The sequence below is a fragment of the Odontesthes bonariensis genome, chromosome 17, assembly GCF_027942865.1.
Source record: "Odontesthes bonariensis isolate fOdoBon6 chromosome 17, fOdoBon6.hap1, whole genome shotgun sequence".
NCBI lineage: Eukaryota > Metazoa > Chordata > Actinopteri > Atheriniformes > Atherinopsidae > Odontesthes > Odontesthes bonariensis.
Window position 1 is genome coordinate 21,627,737 of NC_134522.1, and position 18,337 is coordinate 21,646,073.

The window sequence follows — 18,337 nt, forward strand, 5'->3', positions numbered from 1 at the left end:
TTTATTTGTGATTTATTTATTGATGTGATGTTCTTATTATGGCATAAAACTAATGCATATGGTCTCAGTGTCCAAGCACTTAGAGTGTGATGCAACGGGGTGCTAAGCATGTCCCTGCCTCATCTGTACTGAAACATGCTAAAACATCTCTGTTAAACATTTGACATGTTATGGTTTTTTAACTTTTAACTGACTGTTGGTTTTGAATGTGTTATGTTTGTTCTACACAGCAGGAACATGGCTGTATAATTCTCTTATTATATAATGTGTGTCTATAGATCTGAGGGCGATGAACAGGCATCCGTCACACCTTCCATCTGCATGCGGAATGAGTATTTTATTCATAACCAGTTTATAAAAATAAAATACAAAATAATTTCAAAACAAAAAAAAGAAGAGAAATAAACCACTGTACAAGGCATTGATATGATACAAATGATAGAAGAAACATAAATAATTACAGGTATATACACAATGGAAAACTCCAACTTGTTACATTCTTTTCTTGAGACTGTACAGTTACATTTCAAAACCATGAAATACATTAAACAACACAAAAAAAAATAGCAACCGTTGAAAAAAAAAAAAAGGAAAAAGAAAAAAAATCCCGATAAGTGAAGTCAAAGTGATGGATGGGCAAATGTCACAATAAATCGTTTCTGTCAAGTATTCAGAGGTTATTAACAAGGAATCCAATGTTATGACACAGAGAAAGTGTACAAGTGGACACCAAAGCTTCGACTAGTTTCCGTATCACATTTCTGTTGCTCTGTGGGCATCTGCGACTGCTAATACCCATAAGCTACTAGAAATATGACACCTTTCTATCAGCTAGCCACTTTCAAAAGTGACAAAGAAAAATCTAGGCTGGAAGGTAACACTAATACTACAACTACACACCACTTATGTGCAATAATAAGAAAGAAACATGAAGAAAATCTGATTATCTTGTAAAACCAGCAGCACTGATTAGTGTCGGTTCCTCCCTTTCGCTGAAGCCAGTTAGCATATAAGTTATGGTTTTACAATACTGTTTTTTTTTTTTTTTTATTTAAATATCATTTTGAATATCTTACAGTTTATATATTAAAAGTCTACACAACTGTGGTCTGACCTCTGAACTGAGGATATCTTAAAATTTGCGAGCCTGAACTCGAGAGCTGACAAGAGGGAGAGTTCAAAGGTAGATAGATTGCTGGCCAATTTTCCACCAGTCAATCAAAACAAAACAAAACAAAACAAAAAAGGTCCACACTCTCTCATGCGCTCTCCGGCTCTCTCACAGCTTTGTACGCACAAAAGTCCGTCAGCGCACATTTCAGTGGCCGTAAGTCGGCCACACTCACAGGTACGGCAGCACGCGCCATTTACAGGGGAAAAGATACAGTAGGCCTCGTCTTGGCCTAATAGTGGAATGATCTCCAACACAGACAAAGCTCAGTCATCCCTCGCTATTAGCAGAGGGGCAGAGAAGAGACATTAAGGCGGCTGACTGACTGAACGCTGTCTGCCTTCAGGATGAGTCATCATAGCTGCTCTGTGAGGCTGCGTGAGTCGCTTCGTGAGTTTTCCCGTCTAAAAGCAATGTGCCCCTTCCATCTCTTATTACAAACCACATCTGCAACATCCAAGAAAATATTTGGCAATGTGATTATTTCCTTTGTTTTCATGCACGGCGACGTCTTTCGGCTCGTGTAGTTTCCCACAGCGCGAGACTTCAAAACCACTGCAACCTTCACTCCTTTTATTCTTGCACTGAATGTTTTATGCATCACGTCTAGGACAGTTGCACTATCGCATTTTTACAACACGATCCGCATGGCCAAAAGCATTCCTCGTAACAATATCGGGATGTTTTGGGGAAAAAATATGTAATTTCGCTCAGAATAATTCTCCCTTGTTTTGGTTCCGATTGTTCCGTCTCCTTTATTTGGCAACTGAATAAACTTTCCAAAAAAGAGGTATGGGGACTTACTTCACCATCACTGCTCTCTTACTGTCACTAAGGACACTCCTAATCATGTCACACAGATGCACTGGTAAAAGTACAGCCATCTTCGTCAGCATCGCAATCATCCCAAGTCAGAGCAGGAAGAAAAACTAACTAAAAGCAAACCAAAAACAAAACTAATACAACGCATCTGGGAACATATACAGATTCATAGAGGTTCAGTTTGGTCGCCCCAAAGGTAATGACGTCCCTGCCGGGTTAAAACTCTCACAAGATAAATGCCATGTGGTGCTAAGTGGTGTTTTCACTCAGTAGTTGACTTCGATCCTTTTTTCCTGTCTACTCTCTGTCGATCATGCAAGGAGCTACGTCAGAGGGAGGCTGGAGTTAGTTTACAGTATCTTACAGGCAGCGGGAGGTGGGAAGCTAAACTAAAACAAAACAATACCGAGACACATTCGTCAGCGCAGGAGTGAACACACATGGAGGCGTGGAACGTCACTTCGGTGTGAGCATGTATGTACATATGGCCTCCAAGGAAAAATGCTTTTTTTGAGGTCTGAAATTCACATTTGTTCAAAGTTTTTACACCGGCCTGGTATGTACACAGGGCAGCTGAAACAAGAAAAATGCTCCCTTTTTAGCAATAACAGCCACTCTGCTCTCAAGTAACTCAAATTATGATTTACAAAACGTTTGTTTTGCTACCTTATCTACAGGAATGAACATCGATGAAAAAGGGTTTTGTCTTAGAACTGCTGGCACAAGTCTGATTTTGGCTCCTTTTATTTTTCTAATTGCAAACACATCAGAGTGAAACCTCGAGCTGCCCGAAGTGCCAAGGCACACGCTGAGACAAACATCTGTGTCCGTGCATTACTCACCGGTAATGCACCTTGTGTTGTTCAGGCTCACTACTGCTACTCCAACAGTCGCAACTGAAAAAAAATGATGTCTTTCCAAACCTGTACTCTCTTCATTCAGTGTGAGAGTTGGATTCCCTCTACGCATCACAGTAGGCACAAGAAGGTGCGTGTTCTCACACACTCGACATGACTGATTGTATAAGGGGTCACTGAGTAATCCCTTCAGTTAAACACTTAAAACTAAACACGCGAGGGATGCAAAACCACACGGCTACGATCACACGCAAGGGGCAGGAGTCAGAAGCATCGCTAAGCATCATAATAAATATCTGGATAAAAACTACTGTACACCAAGAATAGCTTAATTTATCATAAAATAAGATTTATACCCTGCCTGCAACCTCCAAAAGCAGAGGAAATAAGCGAGCCAACCCCTGGCCAATATTTCCTTAAGATGGAGTCAGCTACGCTGAAGTTTCATCAGTACGATTCAAGTGCATTAATACTGGGGATAAATGGGATGCAGGGTGGATCAAAGTTGAATGGTTATGTGCTCAATGGCTAAACTAGCTGTTGTTTTATGTATTATAGTCCAGCCTGCCAGGTGATGCAGGGAAACAAATGATGAAAATCTCTGACCCTGACACAGCCTCACTGCATGTTGGGTAAATTATCGTAAAGCGGAGCGTTCATCGGGGGGGGTAACGAAAGACTCTACTGACTAATAGGAAACTGAAGAACCTGCGTTTTAGTAGCTTTACTAAAATTCTGGACATTTCAGCCTCTGCCTTTTTTTTTTGTTTGTTTGTTTATTTTGGTACGGTTATTTCTCAAACAGCCTTAGTGCAAAAGTAAATCACTTGGGCACCGCTTGAAAGCTGAGCATGTAAATGATGCAAACGCAGAGTCAGGGGAGCACTGGGAGCATGTGTAAATCTCAGACAGCATAAAAAGGGAAACAAGTTATATTTCTGATAACGCAGGAAGACTCAGGCTTCTACCCTGACTGGTGTCTATCCTATTATTACTGGAGTCTTCCCCTCCTCAGCTATGGCAACACACCCCCATGAGCAACTATCTGCTCAGCTTGCTGGAGCACTTGCCCTCTCGGCTGCAGCCCTTTCCCTTGGACAGGTGGAAGGGGCCCGTGCGGGCCTGGCGGCTGCAGCAAGTCTCCTGGTGGTGGAGGTAGAAGCGGCGGGGAGGCGGCGAGCCCGAGAAGCTGGGAGGGGAGCGGTTGCGGCCCAAGCAGCTCCCTCCCCCACCGCCCCGGTGCTCGTGGCGGGAGGGTGAGGAGCTGACGGAGCGCTGCAGGGAAGAGGAGCTGCGCGGGGAGGCGCTAGAGCTGCGGTGATGGTGCGGGGAGCTCGTCAGACTGCAGATGCCCATCCTGGAGCCTCCATGTTGGGCCGAGGAGCGGTGGTGAAGGGGGGAGCCACGAGAGCCATGCATCAGCTGAGCGAGGCATGACAGGAGGTCTGAGTCACTGGTGCTGCCAGCTCGGATGCGGTAACGCTTAAGTCTGTGAGGGTACAAAAAAAAAAAGGAATATGAGGTGGGATAAACAGAGGGTCGTGTATTTAAAAGCAGCCTGGGACACTGAGAGATAAGATCACAAAGCGATCGTGTCATAATTAAAATAAATAATATCACCTTTATACTCTAACACTGATGGTACCTTAGCTTTGATACAATAAATTAGGGCAAACTCTTCTCTTTCCAACACAAATATCATTATTTGGAAAAAACATTTTTAGTTTCGAACATATTCATGTTATAGAACGGAGATACTCATTGCGCGGCTCGTGAGCCACATGCGGCTCCTCAAGCTTTAATTGGTGGCTCGCACTCGCATAGTAGCTTATAACAATATGGTAACAATAACAATACATTTTTTCAAATAACATACAGCGAATACTGCACAGTATTAAGTATTTTTTATTAAGTTTGCGTTTTTGTAGTATTAAGTATTTTTATTAAGTATTAATTAAGGCTTAATGGTGTTTCCTAAAGGGGGCATTGTTAAACCTGGCAACGCAGCCCGCTTAAACCACTGTCACACTTGACCGCAGTGCACGCTAGCTCCTTTAGCCAGCACCAGATGCAGGAACATGGGATCGTTTTTTTTTTTTTTAAAAAGGGCAAAAACCAGCACAAGAACCATGCTCATCTTGAATGTCTTACTATGATTACAACAACAAACTACAAATACAACATGAAGAAAGTCAAAGACATGCATGCCAGCTTCCGCTCATCCCAGTATTAAGGTAAATGCGGTCTTAATTGAAAATGTATTGGCTGTGTTGTTTCTTTTTTTGTGGGATGTTTTATATGTAGAAATGCATATTTGCAAAAGGGGAACTTAGTATGTTGTCGTAAAAGTGGCCCTTCCCATGATTTTGCTCTGCCAATGTGGCTCTTGTGAAAAAAATAGTGAGTATCACTGTTATAGAAGTACTTACCTGCCCTCCACAGGGGGGCGACAAGGTGGCTTTCCAGGGGGCGGGCGCGGCAGGAACTGTGTAGCCAGCTGCTCGGCAGAGGAGGCTGAATGAACAGGGCGAGGGATCCTGCTCTTGCGAGACAAGGGGCTGGAGGAGGAGGAGAGAGACTGAGCATCGTCTCCCTGGCGGTCAGAACGAGAGCCCATGAGAGAGTCCTCATCCTGGGAGCGGTCAGAAGCGGAGGACAGTGGATCCTTAGCGAGGGAGGCCATGATGGGGCCACGCCTGTCAGACAGGGATGGCGAGGCGGTGGGAGAGGGGACCGATCCCTGGTGGCTGGCTTTTTTCTGCAGGAGTTTCTCCTTGGCAGAACCTGGAGGAGGGAGCTCCAGCAGGCTGGAGGGCTCAAGCACAGGGATGCGACTCTGCCTGCGACTGGGATCCTTACGGGGGGCAGCAGAAGAGGAGGCAGCTGGGCCTCGGGTCTGCTCTGGTGCCAGATTCACTTCTCTGCCCTCTTCCCCCTTTATCTGGGTCTCTGTGGCACAGCGAGTGGGGCTAGAATCATTGTCGGGGTCTGTTAGCTTGGGGGAAGCTCCATTACTTAAATCCTTTTGGGTGTTGACAGAAGGGGAGAGGCGGCCGTTGGTAAACACGGGGCTGCGAGGGGAGCGAGGAGAGGATGGTGAGCATGGCGGAGGCGAACGGGGTGAGCGAGGGGAGGACATGTGGCTTGGCACAGGGCTTTGAGCTTTGGTGTGGCTGTCTCCATTGACCGGCGTTTCAGCCAGGGGCTCAGTTGGTGTCCCTGGATGGGTGAGCACATGATCCTGGGGGGAGCTGATGTCCCTTGTGTGCTCCTGGATCTGCTGAGCCTCAGCTTCAGCTTCACCACGCCTCTCCAGCAGGAGACACTGTGGAGCACTGTCTGATCCTGACTGAGAGGACAGTCCAGAGGGACGCTGAGCTGTCAGCTGGAGGGGAGGGAAAGGTAAATGGGAGGGAAGAGAAAGACACACAGGTGTTATTTTTTTTAAAACACACTAAAAATGGGAATAAAATTCTAATTTTTAAAAGTCTGTTGCTGACAAACTACAACATGTCGAGTTGTGCTGTAGATCTGCAGCAAGAGTCAGATGCAGATGTATGAACAGAGAGAAATTTTATAATATGGGGTAATAAATGGTGATTAGTTTAGCAACAGCATGCAATACCATAGCTACCATTATCAGACCGAAACACACAAGTGCTATGGCAGTGTCAGTCAAGCTGTGAGTACTAAACCGGCAAGTAGGACAGGAAACGTTCACGCAACTTCGCAGGGGGCTTCAGCGAAGAGAGGGTGAGGAACAAATACAGGGAGAGAGAGAGAAAGAGGAAGATAGAGAGGACAAAGACGATCTGAAACAAAAGAGACCATGCAACCTGTAGTCATGACTCGACATTCCAAACACACATGCCACAATCAGACAAACACACACCCCCTATTCACATGACAAGAACACATGTCCAGACACAAGGACACATCTGACCCATGCTCTGCCTGGCCTGCACAATGCCTTTCATGGTTTCTGGAGAGAGGTGCCTGACAGCAACACAATAAGCGCGGGGCAAAAAGAACAAAGACGGCAAAACCAGCAACTTAAACAAAAAAAAAAAAAAAAAAGAAAGAAAGAACAAAAGAACAAAAATGCTGAAAGGCAGTGTATTGCTACTGATGAAGAGGAAGATGAGTGGAGGTCTGTGTTTTGATGGGACAGTGATAGGCTCATCACCTGCTGAAGCTGGGCACGGGTGATGCGTATGACTGAGGGAAACTTGGTGTTGGCAGCACCAGCAGGGATGGCCGGCAGTTTCCTGCGACTGGGCGAACGAGTGCCTTGGGCAGGGTTTGGTGGTAGAGGAAGGGAGGCGTGGCAGGAGGAGGAAGAGGAGGGGCGTTCGTGTTGCTGCTGGTCAACGGACTGGCTGCGCCGCATGCCTGGCGGCTGGCGCTGGTGCAGTGGGTCCGACAAGGTGGTCAGGAGGGTGTGAGGGCTGGGAGAGCGCAGAGGGATGGGGCTGGATGTCCGGGCCATGACCTCCTCGGGCAGAGACGGAGGAGAGGTGGGGAGCTAAGAGAGGGGAGGAGAGAAGTGGGAGGTGGAGAGAGGAGGGGTGGTGAGATTGGTGAGGGCGTGAGTAGATGGAGGAGGAGGTGCTGTGAGGCAGCAAAAAGCGGGTTGCTCTGGTGGGGAGCGTGACGCACAGCTGTTTTGACGAGGGAAAGCAACAAAGGGATCATAAAGATAATCTGTGGTGCCCTCTAAAGCTAGGATAAGAAGAACAGGGAAAGGTAGGACATATTTTGTGTATATTTTCAAATTAGAGGGAGTAGAAGAGAGGGAAGGGGGGGATCACTGCTTAAGCTGTCAAAGATGAACTGTAGATTGTGTAGAAATGTAGAAATGGACTAAGTGCTCTATCGGGAGGGTATGAATCGCAAAAAGAAGCAAAATATTCAAGCCCAGCAAACCAAAATACACTTTGAAAATCAATTTGTGAAGCAAAAGAAAAGCAAAACACAAATTTCAGCAAATAAGATATAGTTATGCATGATATCTAATGCTAATCAAACAGAATTTTGAAGCCATAAACTCTCTTTTTCCATGCTGTGATCTTATAGAAAATATCTGAAGTTGTGTCACATATCGTTTCCTAACAAATACGCACAAGTGAAGAAGCAAGCGGACTTAAAGCAGTAACATTTACCTTCAAACTACAGCAGGATGCGGCTGGTGGAACTCTGATTGTTGTATGATATAAGCATTGAAGTTCTATACCTAGAACTCTGACTCTGTGCAGCTTTTTGACTTGGTAAAATGCTGACTACAGTCAGTATCATGTTTGCCATGTTGTGAGATGGCCTTCAAATGAAAGGACTTACCTGGGTGAGGACTCCCTCAGCCAGAGCTTCAGCTGGGCTGGTTGGAGTAATAGGGGGCAGAGCCCCTACAGGGCCCACACTAAGCTCCAACTTGTCCATTTTTGCACTTCCCCTGGAGGAAGCCATGCTTTCTTGTTTAGCTTTGCCAGAGCTCGGGCTTGGAATGCCCTTTTCCCATCCAGGAGACTGTTCCTCTGGCTGGAGCACCTCCAGTTCCTCATCCTCCTCCGAAGGGCTCGGTGTAGCCTTGGCTCCTGGGGAGCCACAGGGCCGCTCCACCATTACCCACTCCCTTGAGTCAACATCTTGCCTCCCAGAGCTCAAATTCAGGGCCACAAAGCCCCCACTACTGACTGCCCCCTCTCCCTGCTCCAAAGATCCAGGTGAAGCTGGCTTAGGAGAACCACCTCGGGATCTAGACAGGTACTCCTCGTTGTAGTGCCAGATCCTCTCAGGACGCTCCCCAGCAGTTCCAGCTTGACCCTGAGTTACTTGGATAACAGCAGCCTCCTGGTGCTGCGTGCCAAGCTGCTGCTTAGCTGAACTGCATAGGACACATGCAAAACAATCAATTCTCCAGGTAGCCCAAAGGGCGATTTAGAAGAAAAAGATTTTTTCAACATACATGTATTTCTGAACAGACTTACCAGGCATCCAGAAAACGTTCTGGACTGGGCTTAGAGTCCAGTCCGAGCCTCCTTTCCAGCTCAAAGCTGTGGATATTGCGGAGCTTCCTCAGCAGAGGACCATCTCGATCTGGAGTGACCACTTCGGAGGGCAGTTTGACTGGAGAGCCAAGACTTGGTCCTGCGTAGGGGCTCTGGTGTCCCGGGTTGCCCTGGTTGTTGGTATGTTCCTCTTCTGTTGCCGTCTGTGGAACCAAGACATTTTTTTATTTCTATTTTTCATTGTAACTTATTTACTAAACTAAAGCGGATTTCAACTCAGGCACTGGTTCTTTTTGGAGCCCTTGTGTGTGCTGATGATTTGCTTATTTCTAGATGATCTACCTTCCAGGCGGCCGTCTTGATGCGGTTACGGTTGCGATCCAGCTCCTCCCAGACGTCGGCCTCCTGGTGGCGATGTGGGTGGAGGGGAGATTCCGGCATGCGGTCGGGAGCAGGATTGTTCTCCGCGTCGCTGAGCTGCTCGTCCTGCAGGACCTCATCTGTGTTCTCTCTCATCAGGTCGCCAGGGATCAGGGAGGCATTCGCCATGCTGCAGCAAACAAAAGGTGCACGACACTGTGTCATATTTGAGTTTACAAAAAAAAAAAAGGAGCCAGTACACAGCCACAGCTGCGGTTACTGGGAATATAAACCTCTTTTCTTTCCACACGCTCTTGTATTTGAAAGAAAAAAAAACAAAATCCCTGGTTGAATAATTCTCCTCCATGTGTATTCATTGGAACGTACCCCATGTGCGCAGGTGTGAGGCGGGTGTGATGCTGCGGCGTCGTGGCGCTGGCGCTGATGGTTAGAGTGCCATCTGTGCTGGTCCGCTCCCAGTCGTAGGGGTCGTTTTCCACAACATTGTACGTTTTCATGCTGTTGTCAAACACTGACATCAGCAGCTGCAACAGCACAGAAAGACATGACCAACCTTTTTCTGAGTTCTTATTTCGAGTGTAAAGAGCGAGAAAATGGGACACCCTAAATACTTTTTGGTGCGTTAAGAAACCACATTTGGACTCGTTATACTCTGCACAATCAAAAGAGCGATCGCACTGCAGTGATAATAATAAAGGACGACCCTCGGCCTTCATTAAACACGTTAGACCCTGGTCTCACCTGGTAGTCAGGCTTGGTGAAGTAGTCAAGGTTGGAAATGTGTTCCAAGAACACACCAAATTCGACCGGCAGATGTTTGAGCATCAAACGATGGTCGTAAGTGTCCTTGAGTTTGCCCACATGTTCCTGAGGTTAAACAAATACAAATAAATGGCATGCTGTCACTTGTAACGACCTAAAGTTTCAGTTGAGTTTTTGATCAATCTTACTTTGTCTTTGATCTTCCTCCACGGCAGCTGGCCGACCAGAAACTCCACCAGCATGTAGAAGAGAGACCAGAGGTCATCATGGCGACCCATCTCCTGCAGAATTACACAAACTGCGTGTTAACAACGGTTAACCATTACCAAAAAAAAAAAAAAAAAGGGCAAAATGTGTATAAAAACGTCAATATGGGACAGCATCACAGATTACACAAATGCTTTATCAGCTGGACAGATACTGACCTTATTCTTGTGTGCATTGACAGACGCGTAGCGGACTGTTCCCCTGAACCCTGCCACGGGACGGGGCTGACAAATAACAAAAAACAGTCATTTAATGCTTAGATCCAAACCCCATCTGCAGAAATGTAGCAAAACTCTGATAAAAAGGATGAAAAAGAGCCTAAAAGGAATTTACTTCTAACACTGATTAGGATTTTTTTTTTTTTTTCAAATCAGATATTAACATAAACATCCATTTGGGGCAGTTACCGACCCTGTCTAGCCCAGTTGTTAGGACAAACCTATTAGCAGTTTCCTGTTTCACATCCAGCATATGCAGAGAAGCTTTAGAAATCAATTTAGCGCTTTGTAACCAAAAAAAAAAAGCTCATTTATTGTTATAAACGTGACTACAAAAGAATTTGCGACACTTCCACTTCATTTACTTGATAGCTGCTTACTTCATCTGTCGTTAATTATCGGGCAGGTTATGGAATTTCGTCATAACATATGAGAATGAAGAATTAAAACAGTCAAGGTGCAACTGCGAAGCCAAAATATTACGCTGGAACTCGCTGGAGCCGTGTGGTTTTAACATTAGTTGCAGTACACTGCAGAAATCTGATCAGCAGCTTTAAGCTCAGTGCTAAATAAAAAGTAACCAAGAAGGTCACTCACAGGTCGGACTTCCTGACAAGAGTTGGTGAACTGGCGAGCCAAACCAAAGTCCAGCATGTAGCAGGTCCGACAGGTACTGGGGAAACGGCCCATGGCGAAATTGGACTAAAGCAGTAACAGGATGGTGGCAAGAAGGTAAAAGTAGAAAGAAAGAAAAACTGGTCATGAGAGAAATGTCATTTATATTGAATGTAATGTATATTTTATTCATGCAGCTCTCAAGTGATGAATGTGTTCCGATGGTGAAATAAGGTTTAATACAGCAGCTCAGACAGTATTTACAGTCCTGTTACTTCTGGGCATTTACCCAGCACTCATGCTGAGGTGACTTACTGTAAGTCAGCAGTCATAAAAGCAAGATACTGAGTCAGCAACAATACCAGCAGCCAGTAACAAAGAAGACCCAGATCACAAAGCAACCCACAGACGGTACAACTATATATCGACGGGACATTAAGTGCACCCAGTTCAATGTGACGCACCGGTTTGATGTCACGGTGCAGAAAGCCTACAGAGTGTATGCTCTCTATGGATTCCAGGATCTGGCGCCCGAGACGCAGAGTGGTGCTGATGCTGAACGTTCCCCGCGTCATGCTTCTCCTCAAATCTGCCAGGTTTCGACCCTGAAAGATCAAGACTTGTTAGACCACAGACGGAGCGCTTTGAAAACTTCTCCATCAAGCCTAATAAACCCAACAAACTCAGCAATTTGTCCTAGTTGAGACCTCTTCTAACTGACTGACATGTTGACAGCTAGATATGTTAAGTGGACAGAAAACAAGCCACACAGCAGCTATATTTAAACACATGGTGCAGCCAAGGGGCCAGTAGAGCCTGTAAGAACGACCATATAAATGGCAACACAATCAGAACACTGAACACTCAGCTGTCATCAGGTTCAAACGTTGCACGCAGGAGTTTATGACTATGACCAGGGCCTCATCTGGTGGATGCAATGACTGAAACTAATTTCACCTCTAAAGTTCACAGCATCAGACACAATACGTACCAAAAAGTTAAAAAAAGTGGGGGTTTTTTTGCCATAAATACTTCTTTTTTTAGCTTTTCAGCAAGCCTGCTGCATATGTGTTTTTGCCTTTTTCTGATATAGTCATATGAATTGGTCTTTTCTAACATACAGCAGTTCACATGCATGATGTGTCTCAGACATTGTATGACTCGTGATTATCTGCTTTTACATGAATTTAATGAGATTGCCTGATGGACGACCGACTGGCTGAATAAGTCTCAATTTGGGCTTACCTGAAGCTCCATCACCACATAGTTAAAGCGGTCGTTGCGACCACATCCCACAAAGCGACACACATGATCTTTACCTGAGAGAAGAAGGACAAAACTGTTTCAGAATAGAATACAAGCGGAGATGTCCCCCTTACCTGACACAATCTGAACAGTTAAATCTCAAAGGCAGGTCCTACGAGTCATGGTCATGTATGGATCTATCTTCCTTTTTCTCCTCAATCATCACAGCCTCCTGCCCTGCTCTCAGCAGCTTCCCTGTATGGCTAAACAGCTGATTTATAGGCTACAGCACACAACAGCGGGTCGACATGTGCATGAATTCCCCGTCTGTTTGTGCACGCGTGTGTGTGAGAGCTCCGGTCTCAGAGGACACTGCTGCATCGGTGGGGTTGGGATGCGGCCACGCCCTGAAGACCTCCAGCACAAACAGCAGCAAAACCTCCACGTTAAAAGCTCTACTTCTTTGCATATTCTACTGTCACCAGTTTCTTATTTAAGGCTACCATAAATCTAAGTAAGACAGTTTTAGAGCCTAAAATGAGAACAAAATGAGCCATTTGTCTTCTTGTGAGGCTGAGGGTCAGTGTTTATTCTTTAAAGCCAGGAGGGTCAGCTGTGTTTGGAGGGGGGGGGGGGGGGGGGGGGGGGGGGGCTGGAGCTCAGTTTGTCTCAAGTTACATGCCGGCTCCTTCAGGAAGCAACAGAACAACGATGCTTCAGGCCAAGGCCATTAGAAAGCAAACATGATCCCGGAATATTGATTTTTTTTCTCTCTCTCTTTCTCTCAGAGGGGTAAAAGAAAGAAGGCATGGTGGTTAAAAGGCAGGAGGGATAGAGGGAAAGAAAAGGTTTAAAAAAAGACAGGAGTAAGACTATACAACCCCCTCCTGACAGAATTCTCTTGTGTTTCTCTGCTCTGACAGACCGGGAGTGTCCAAGCACACATATTCTTCTGTACTAGCACTTCGATGAAGCCATGTAAAACTTGAATTAAAGCTTCAAATAATGCGTAAATAATGCGGAGCATTTTATTCGCTGTTCACGTTGAACAGCAGGATCAGCAGTGTGTTTTAGCCCCGCGGAGAGATTTAAGCAAATATGCTGAGCCCTCAGCCAAATTGTGTTTTCAGATGAGTCAGATGATCTGTATCTGATCTCAGAGGAGATCATTCTGCCTCCGCTGCTGATGCACACAGGCTCTCCCTGTAATTTCCACTCGCATGACATTTCCTGTATTGCCAAGGAAACTCACAACAGAATCAGACGACAATGATGAACACGTTTGGGACAACTCAATAGGTCTCTGTGTCAGAGGGGATCGATGAGTGCCAGTAACTCAATCCACTGAGTCCATTTCGACTCACCCTGGAGCTTCTTTAGGACAGCGACCTCCATCTTCAGCACCTGTTTGGGCTGCTGCGCCGACTCCACCTTCAGCGCCACATTGACCCGTGTCAGTAGGTCCACCGCCTCGTAGATCTCCCCGAAGCCACCACCCCCAATCTTCTTCGCCTGTGGTGTGACAAATTCAAGCTCATAAGATGTTGCTCAAAGAAATGAAAAGAAAATTGGATTTTCAGTGACCAAAGAGAAGATTTAATCTTCTTTCAATTAATGTGACCACAGCCCTCTAATGTCCAGCTCTGCACATTATACACAAATGTTATCGTGTAGCGTTCAACAGACACAGTTCTGACTGGATTGCTGTTCCAGTACATTAGCCAAATGGCCTAAGTTTGAAGGCTTTTCAATATAGCAACAAATCAAGAAGGAGGTCACAAACATTGTTATGCAAATGATGGTGTAAATATCGCCTGTATAGGACTCATAGGTTTGATAATGGCCTGATTCATAGCCTTGGTTGCCGTGGTTTCAGACAGTTCATAAGAAAGTCAAAGCCACATAGAGCCATAGCCCCTGATACGATGGCATATATCGAAGTGGGATGTCGAAGTAAGTTAACAGATATCTTGACCTTACGCATATGAAATGTCCCACTCAATTCCGTGACAAATTTAGACAAAGATCACTGCAAAGAAGTTCTCTATTAATTATTTGGAAATCACTGCGGTAATAGAAATACTTTAAAGTCCCCCTATTACAGAAAAAAAATGCGTCCATAAGATGTTTTTATTAGAGACTTCAGAGCCAACCAAGCTAACCATGGGAGCCACAAGCTCCAGAAGTGCCGGGCTAGACAGGGTCGGTAACTGGGCTGACCCGAAAGCCAGCAGAACGAACATGGCTAAGGTGAGACTACGTGAAGAGCTACTCTTGTTCAGCCAGGGCCGAGCCTTTGCTCAGCTAGCTCCTGGGCTGGCCCAGCAATCCGAGAGCCAAGCACCTTCAATGGCTCATCCAGGCAGGCCAATGCCAGCTCGTGGCCAATGGAGATGTGGGTGGGGCCCGATTTGAATATTCACTGATACCATTATCTGAATAAGGAAGAAGAGTCTTATCCCCCAGCAAATTTTTTTTTTCCAGGCAAAAATTCACAAATTGGCATCGGATGGATGAGTTTTTAGAGGATTTGCCACTGCTGACGTGGGACTTTGATAGTGACAGCAGGTTGACACGTGTTCCTATTTGGCCACTTTTCAGTCACGATTTTAAACTTTTATTTGTCATCTGTCAAAAGAATACAAAAATATGTGGTGAGAGCAGTTTCCTTGGGAATTTGGCTCCATTTATGAAAAATCTACAACTAAAAATACATTTGTGCAGGCAGGCAAGGCCTACGTTTAAAGCACCGTGGCACTCAAACCGTGCTATAAATCCTAAAAAATGTCTTGTATGAAGTCCTTAAGAGTCCATTTCGATTCACTTAGGTAGACCATCCAACAAACATTTGGTGGAAGTTGTTTCTGCAGGTGTTTCTGATTGAGTTTTTTTTGTGATAAAGAACAACAATGTCAGTAAATGAGACGTTTTTTTGGTTACCTAAGAAACAGCTCACCTTTAAATGCTTTCCGTGCTGATAGCATTTGCCTCGTTAAAAGCTAGAATCTCTACACCCTCTCCTCATCAAAATGATTTATCTGTCAAGCTCTATTCTCCATTTCACTCCTCAACTGTTCAGCCTTTTTCTCCTCTCGCGTCTCAGAGCTATTAGAGCTTTAATTTCCCCTAAGCTCCCTGTTGTCCTTCACTGTCCTCCATGCTCACTGACAAGAGTTTTGTGTCGCACCAGAAGCTAAAGTCGTGGGATTAGCTGCAGCATTCTTATGTAACTCGGCTCCTTGGAAGACAGGAAGTGGTGCCAGGCAGCCAGTGAGGAATAACAAGAACATGGCACCCAGGCAGGGAGCAGCAAGAGAGAGATGTGAGCACGGGGAATACTGCTGCTGCTGCATATAGAACACTGCACTTCCACAAATAGTTATGAAAGCTATTTTTGGATTCCCCATACCGCAGCAGCACAACCTGGACACAGAGACACGACCCCAAACCCCCAGGTGAAATAAAAGCAGGCGTACTCTCAGGAGGGCGCAAAGCGCTGTTTGATGAACAAAGAGTTGCTGTTAGTGGAACAGAGGGTGAGCCTGGGACGGGCAGTGCCGGCACTGGGCAAACACGCTGCCCATTGTAGCTGAAAAACACGCCACTTACCACTTTCCATCGTTCCTTGACCAGGGAGAGCACGCTTAGGATGTCAGCTTGCTCTGCTCCCCCGCTCATCCCGTCTGTGGAACAGGGACTCTGTCCTCACTGCTTCCCCTTAACCAGCAGCCTCACAGTGTGCGGGACATTTGGAAAGTGACAGAGAGCCCTACGGGAGCCCAAGGGAGACACATAGCTGTTAGTGACAAATCAGTTCAAATCTAATTTTCTAGGCAAATCTACATCTTCCAACATCTCGAGCCAACATTCTCTGCAAGTGTCAGAGTGCTGAATAACATGTGAGACAAAGCCACACCACTGCTTTATTAGCCGACTGATCCTCAACCACCACGGCAGCTGCCACACCTGCTGCCAGCAGCTGTCCTTCTGGACAAGCTCACCAGCTAAAGCCTTACATCTTGAATTACAAAAACATTTCATCTTAGTATTGATTTTCTCGGGCTATTTATCTCGTCGGTATGAAAGAGAAACGGGGAACTTAAGGACGCGGCTGTTCAATCAACCTAATTTGGCATCAGGATGACTCAGTGGTTAGTAATGGTTTGGTCACATAATGAAAAAATATGCGTCAAAATCATAAAGCATAACATGGAAGCAAACAGCAAATATGAACTTCTTTCCTAAACCACTGTTATTAAAGGGTAGCACCAACAGAAATCACTGAAACAATTAAGATATATACTACTATAGATATACTGCTGCAGATATATTTGCCAATAACTTGTTGAAAAGAAAATTTGGGAGTAGAGACATTGAAGGTTTTTCTAGAACGTGGATGAATTAAAGGGCTACAAAAAAGTGCCAAGCTGGAGGATAAACACCTCCTACGGGAGCCCATAAGAACCAGAGATTCACGGTTCAGAATATAGTATTGAATGACTTATTAATAAAGCCAGGAACAACAATATCACATGTAAGAAATGAAAGACAATTGTAAATAGATCTGTGTCAGCGTAAGCTGCTTTCACATTAAAAGCAAGCTGTTGGTATACTGCGAGGTTGAAATGATGTTTCTCTTGCATTACACAACATCAGATGAGCATTCCTCTGGGTGGTAACTTCCTTTTCGTCTGACTTCAAACACTCAAAACAAGCCCGACTTTTATTCTTTATTCTGAACACAGCACGCGGGCAACTGCAGTCGTTCAACAAGCCTCCGAAACACGAGTTATGGGCACGAATCCCGTCATAAACCCGACCGAGGTTGTTAGGTGAGGTTTGGTTGGAGAGGGTAACGGTGATGAAGGCTCAGCAGAGAGGTGGCCTTGGGGCAGCTGCACTGATGCAACACAGAGATGACACGGCCGGGGAAGTTGTATCTCTGGCTGTTAAAGGAGAAGTTCGGTTTTGTTCTGTTTTTAAATCTGGACCTTATTTCTGACATAAAATACGTTCTAAAGTACTCACCGATTACAGTTTGGTGAAAGTCCGAAGGTGAGTAGATGAACGTATTTTGTTTATGCCAGAAATAAGGTCCAGGTTTAAAAAAAACGAACTTCTCCTTTAAATCCGTTTCCATGACAAAACATGACTGTGAGCGACCTTTAACCGCGTCCTTTTAGTATGTGGACAACACATTTTACTTTTGCCTGCCACACTGACCACAAGTAGTGTGGATTCAACTATTTATATATTCATCTACGTCAAACAATTCATATTCATGTGGACAAAAACAAGACACTTTCTCCCTGTGAAACAACTGAACCGAACAACCTGCAGATCTCTCCAGTGGGGTCTGCGATAAAGTTTTCTTTTCACAAAATACTATGTTTTTGTTCAAATGTATATATATTTTCCATCAAATGTGCATAAACGAGCTTACATATAAAAGCAACAAGGAACTGAACACTTAATATTTACTATTATGAAGAATCCCTTTTAGTTAAAGGGGCAATATACGACCTTGGAAAACCACTGGGTGTCGCACTAGAATGTAGGTAGAGTCATTTATATATTACTCTGATTTCATCCCTCTCACTGTAGTTTTTTTTTTTTTTTTTTTTTTAAAGCAATAAATAGCCTGGCTGACGTGTCCACAATCTCGATGAGATGGTGGTCTGGGAACTAGGTGTGCATTTTCTCGTATTTGAGGCGTGGTTTACGAATGCCTAGAGCCGTTTATTGGGCGCTACGAATGTCTATCAAATGACGTCAGGTTCTTCCCATGCTGCTTTGCGCGCGATTCATAGCCAATTGTATCACTTATACCAGACGATGACAGAAATTCGACGAGGAAGAAGAAAAAAATGGAAAATAAAAGTAAACTTGCGCTCTAAGCTACTTAAATTGACAACAAAGTAGGCCTATATGCTATATTCTACATGAATTTTTATGTTGTAGAGTTGTGAATTTATTTTAATAATGGAGAAATTG

At 45.0% G+C, this 18,337-nt stretch overlaps 1 protein-coding gene across 5 annotated transcripts in view; it reads right to left on the minus strand.

Annotated features, from left to right (window-relative positions):
* ttbk2a (tau tubulin kinase 2a) overlaps positions 1–18,337 on the minus strand; it is a 26,695-nt gene continuing 8,358 nt past the window's right edge. For 4 of the 5 annotated variants that reach the window (XM_075448949.1, XM_075448948.1, XM_075448947.1 and 1 more), the window contains exons 2-16: positions 15,953–16,112; positions 13,708–13,855; positions 12,344–12,417; positions 11,563–11,703; positions 11,081–11,185; positions 10,424–10,489; positions 10,187–10,279; positions 9,978–10,103; positions 9,603–9,760; positions 9,198–9,405; positions 8,835–9,058; positions 8,188–8,731; positions 7,037–7,375; positions 5,280–6,235; positions 1–4,339 (exon numbers count right to left, since the gene is read on the minus strand). In XM_075448949.1, the coding sequence (XP_075305064.1) occupies positions 3,892–4,339; positions 5,280–6,235; positions 7,037–7,375; positions 8,188–8,731; positions 8,835–9,058; positions 9,198–9,405; positions 9,603–9,760; positions 9,978–10,103; positions 10,187–10,279; positions 10,424–10,489; positions 11,081–11,185; positions 11,563–11,703; positions 12,344–12,417; positions 13,708–13,855; positions 15,953–16,021 (3,699 nt within the window). In that variant the 5' untranslated portion in view covers positions 16,022–16,112 and the 3' untranslated portion in view covers positions 1–3,891. The remainder of the gene's footprint in view (positions 4,340–5,279; positions 6,236–7,036; positions 7,376–8,187; positions 8,732–8,834; positions 9,059–9,197; positions 9,406–9,602; positions 9,761–9,977; positions 10,104–10,186; positions 10,280–10,423; positions 10,490–11,080; positions 11,186–11,562; positions 11,704–12,343; positions 12,418–13,707; positions 13,856–15,952; positions 16,113–18,337) is intronic. The other variant, XM_075448951.1, reaches the window with a different exon arrangement.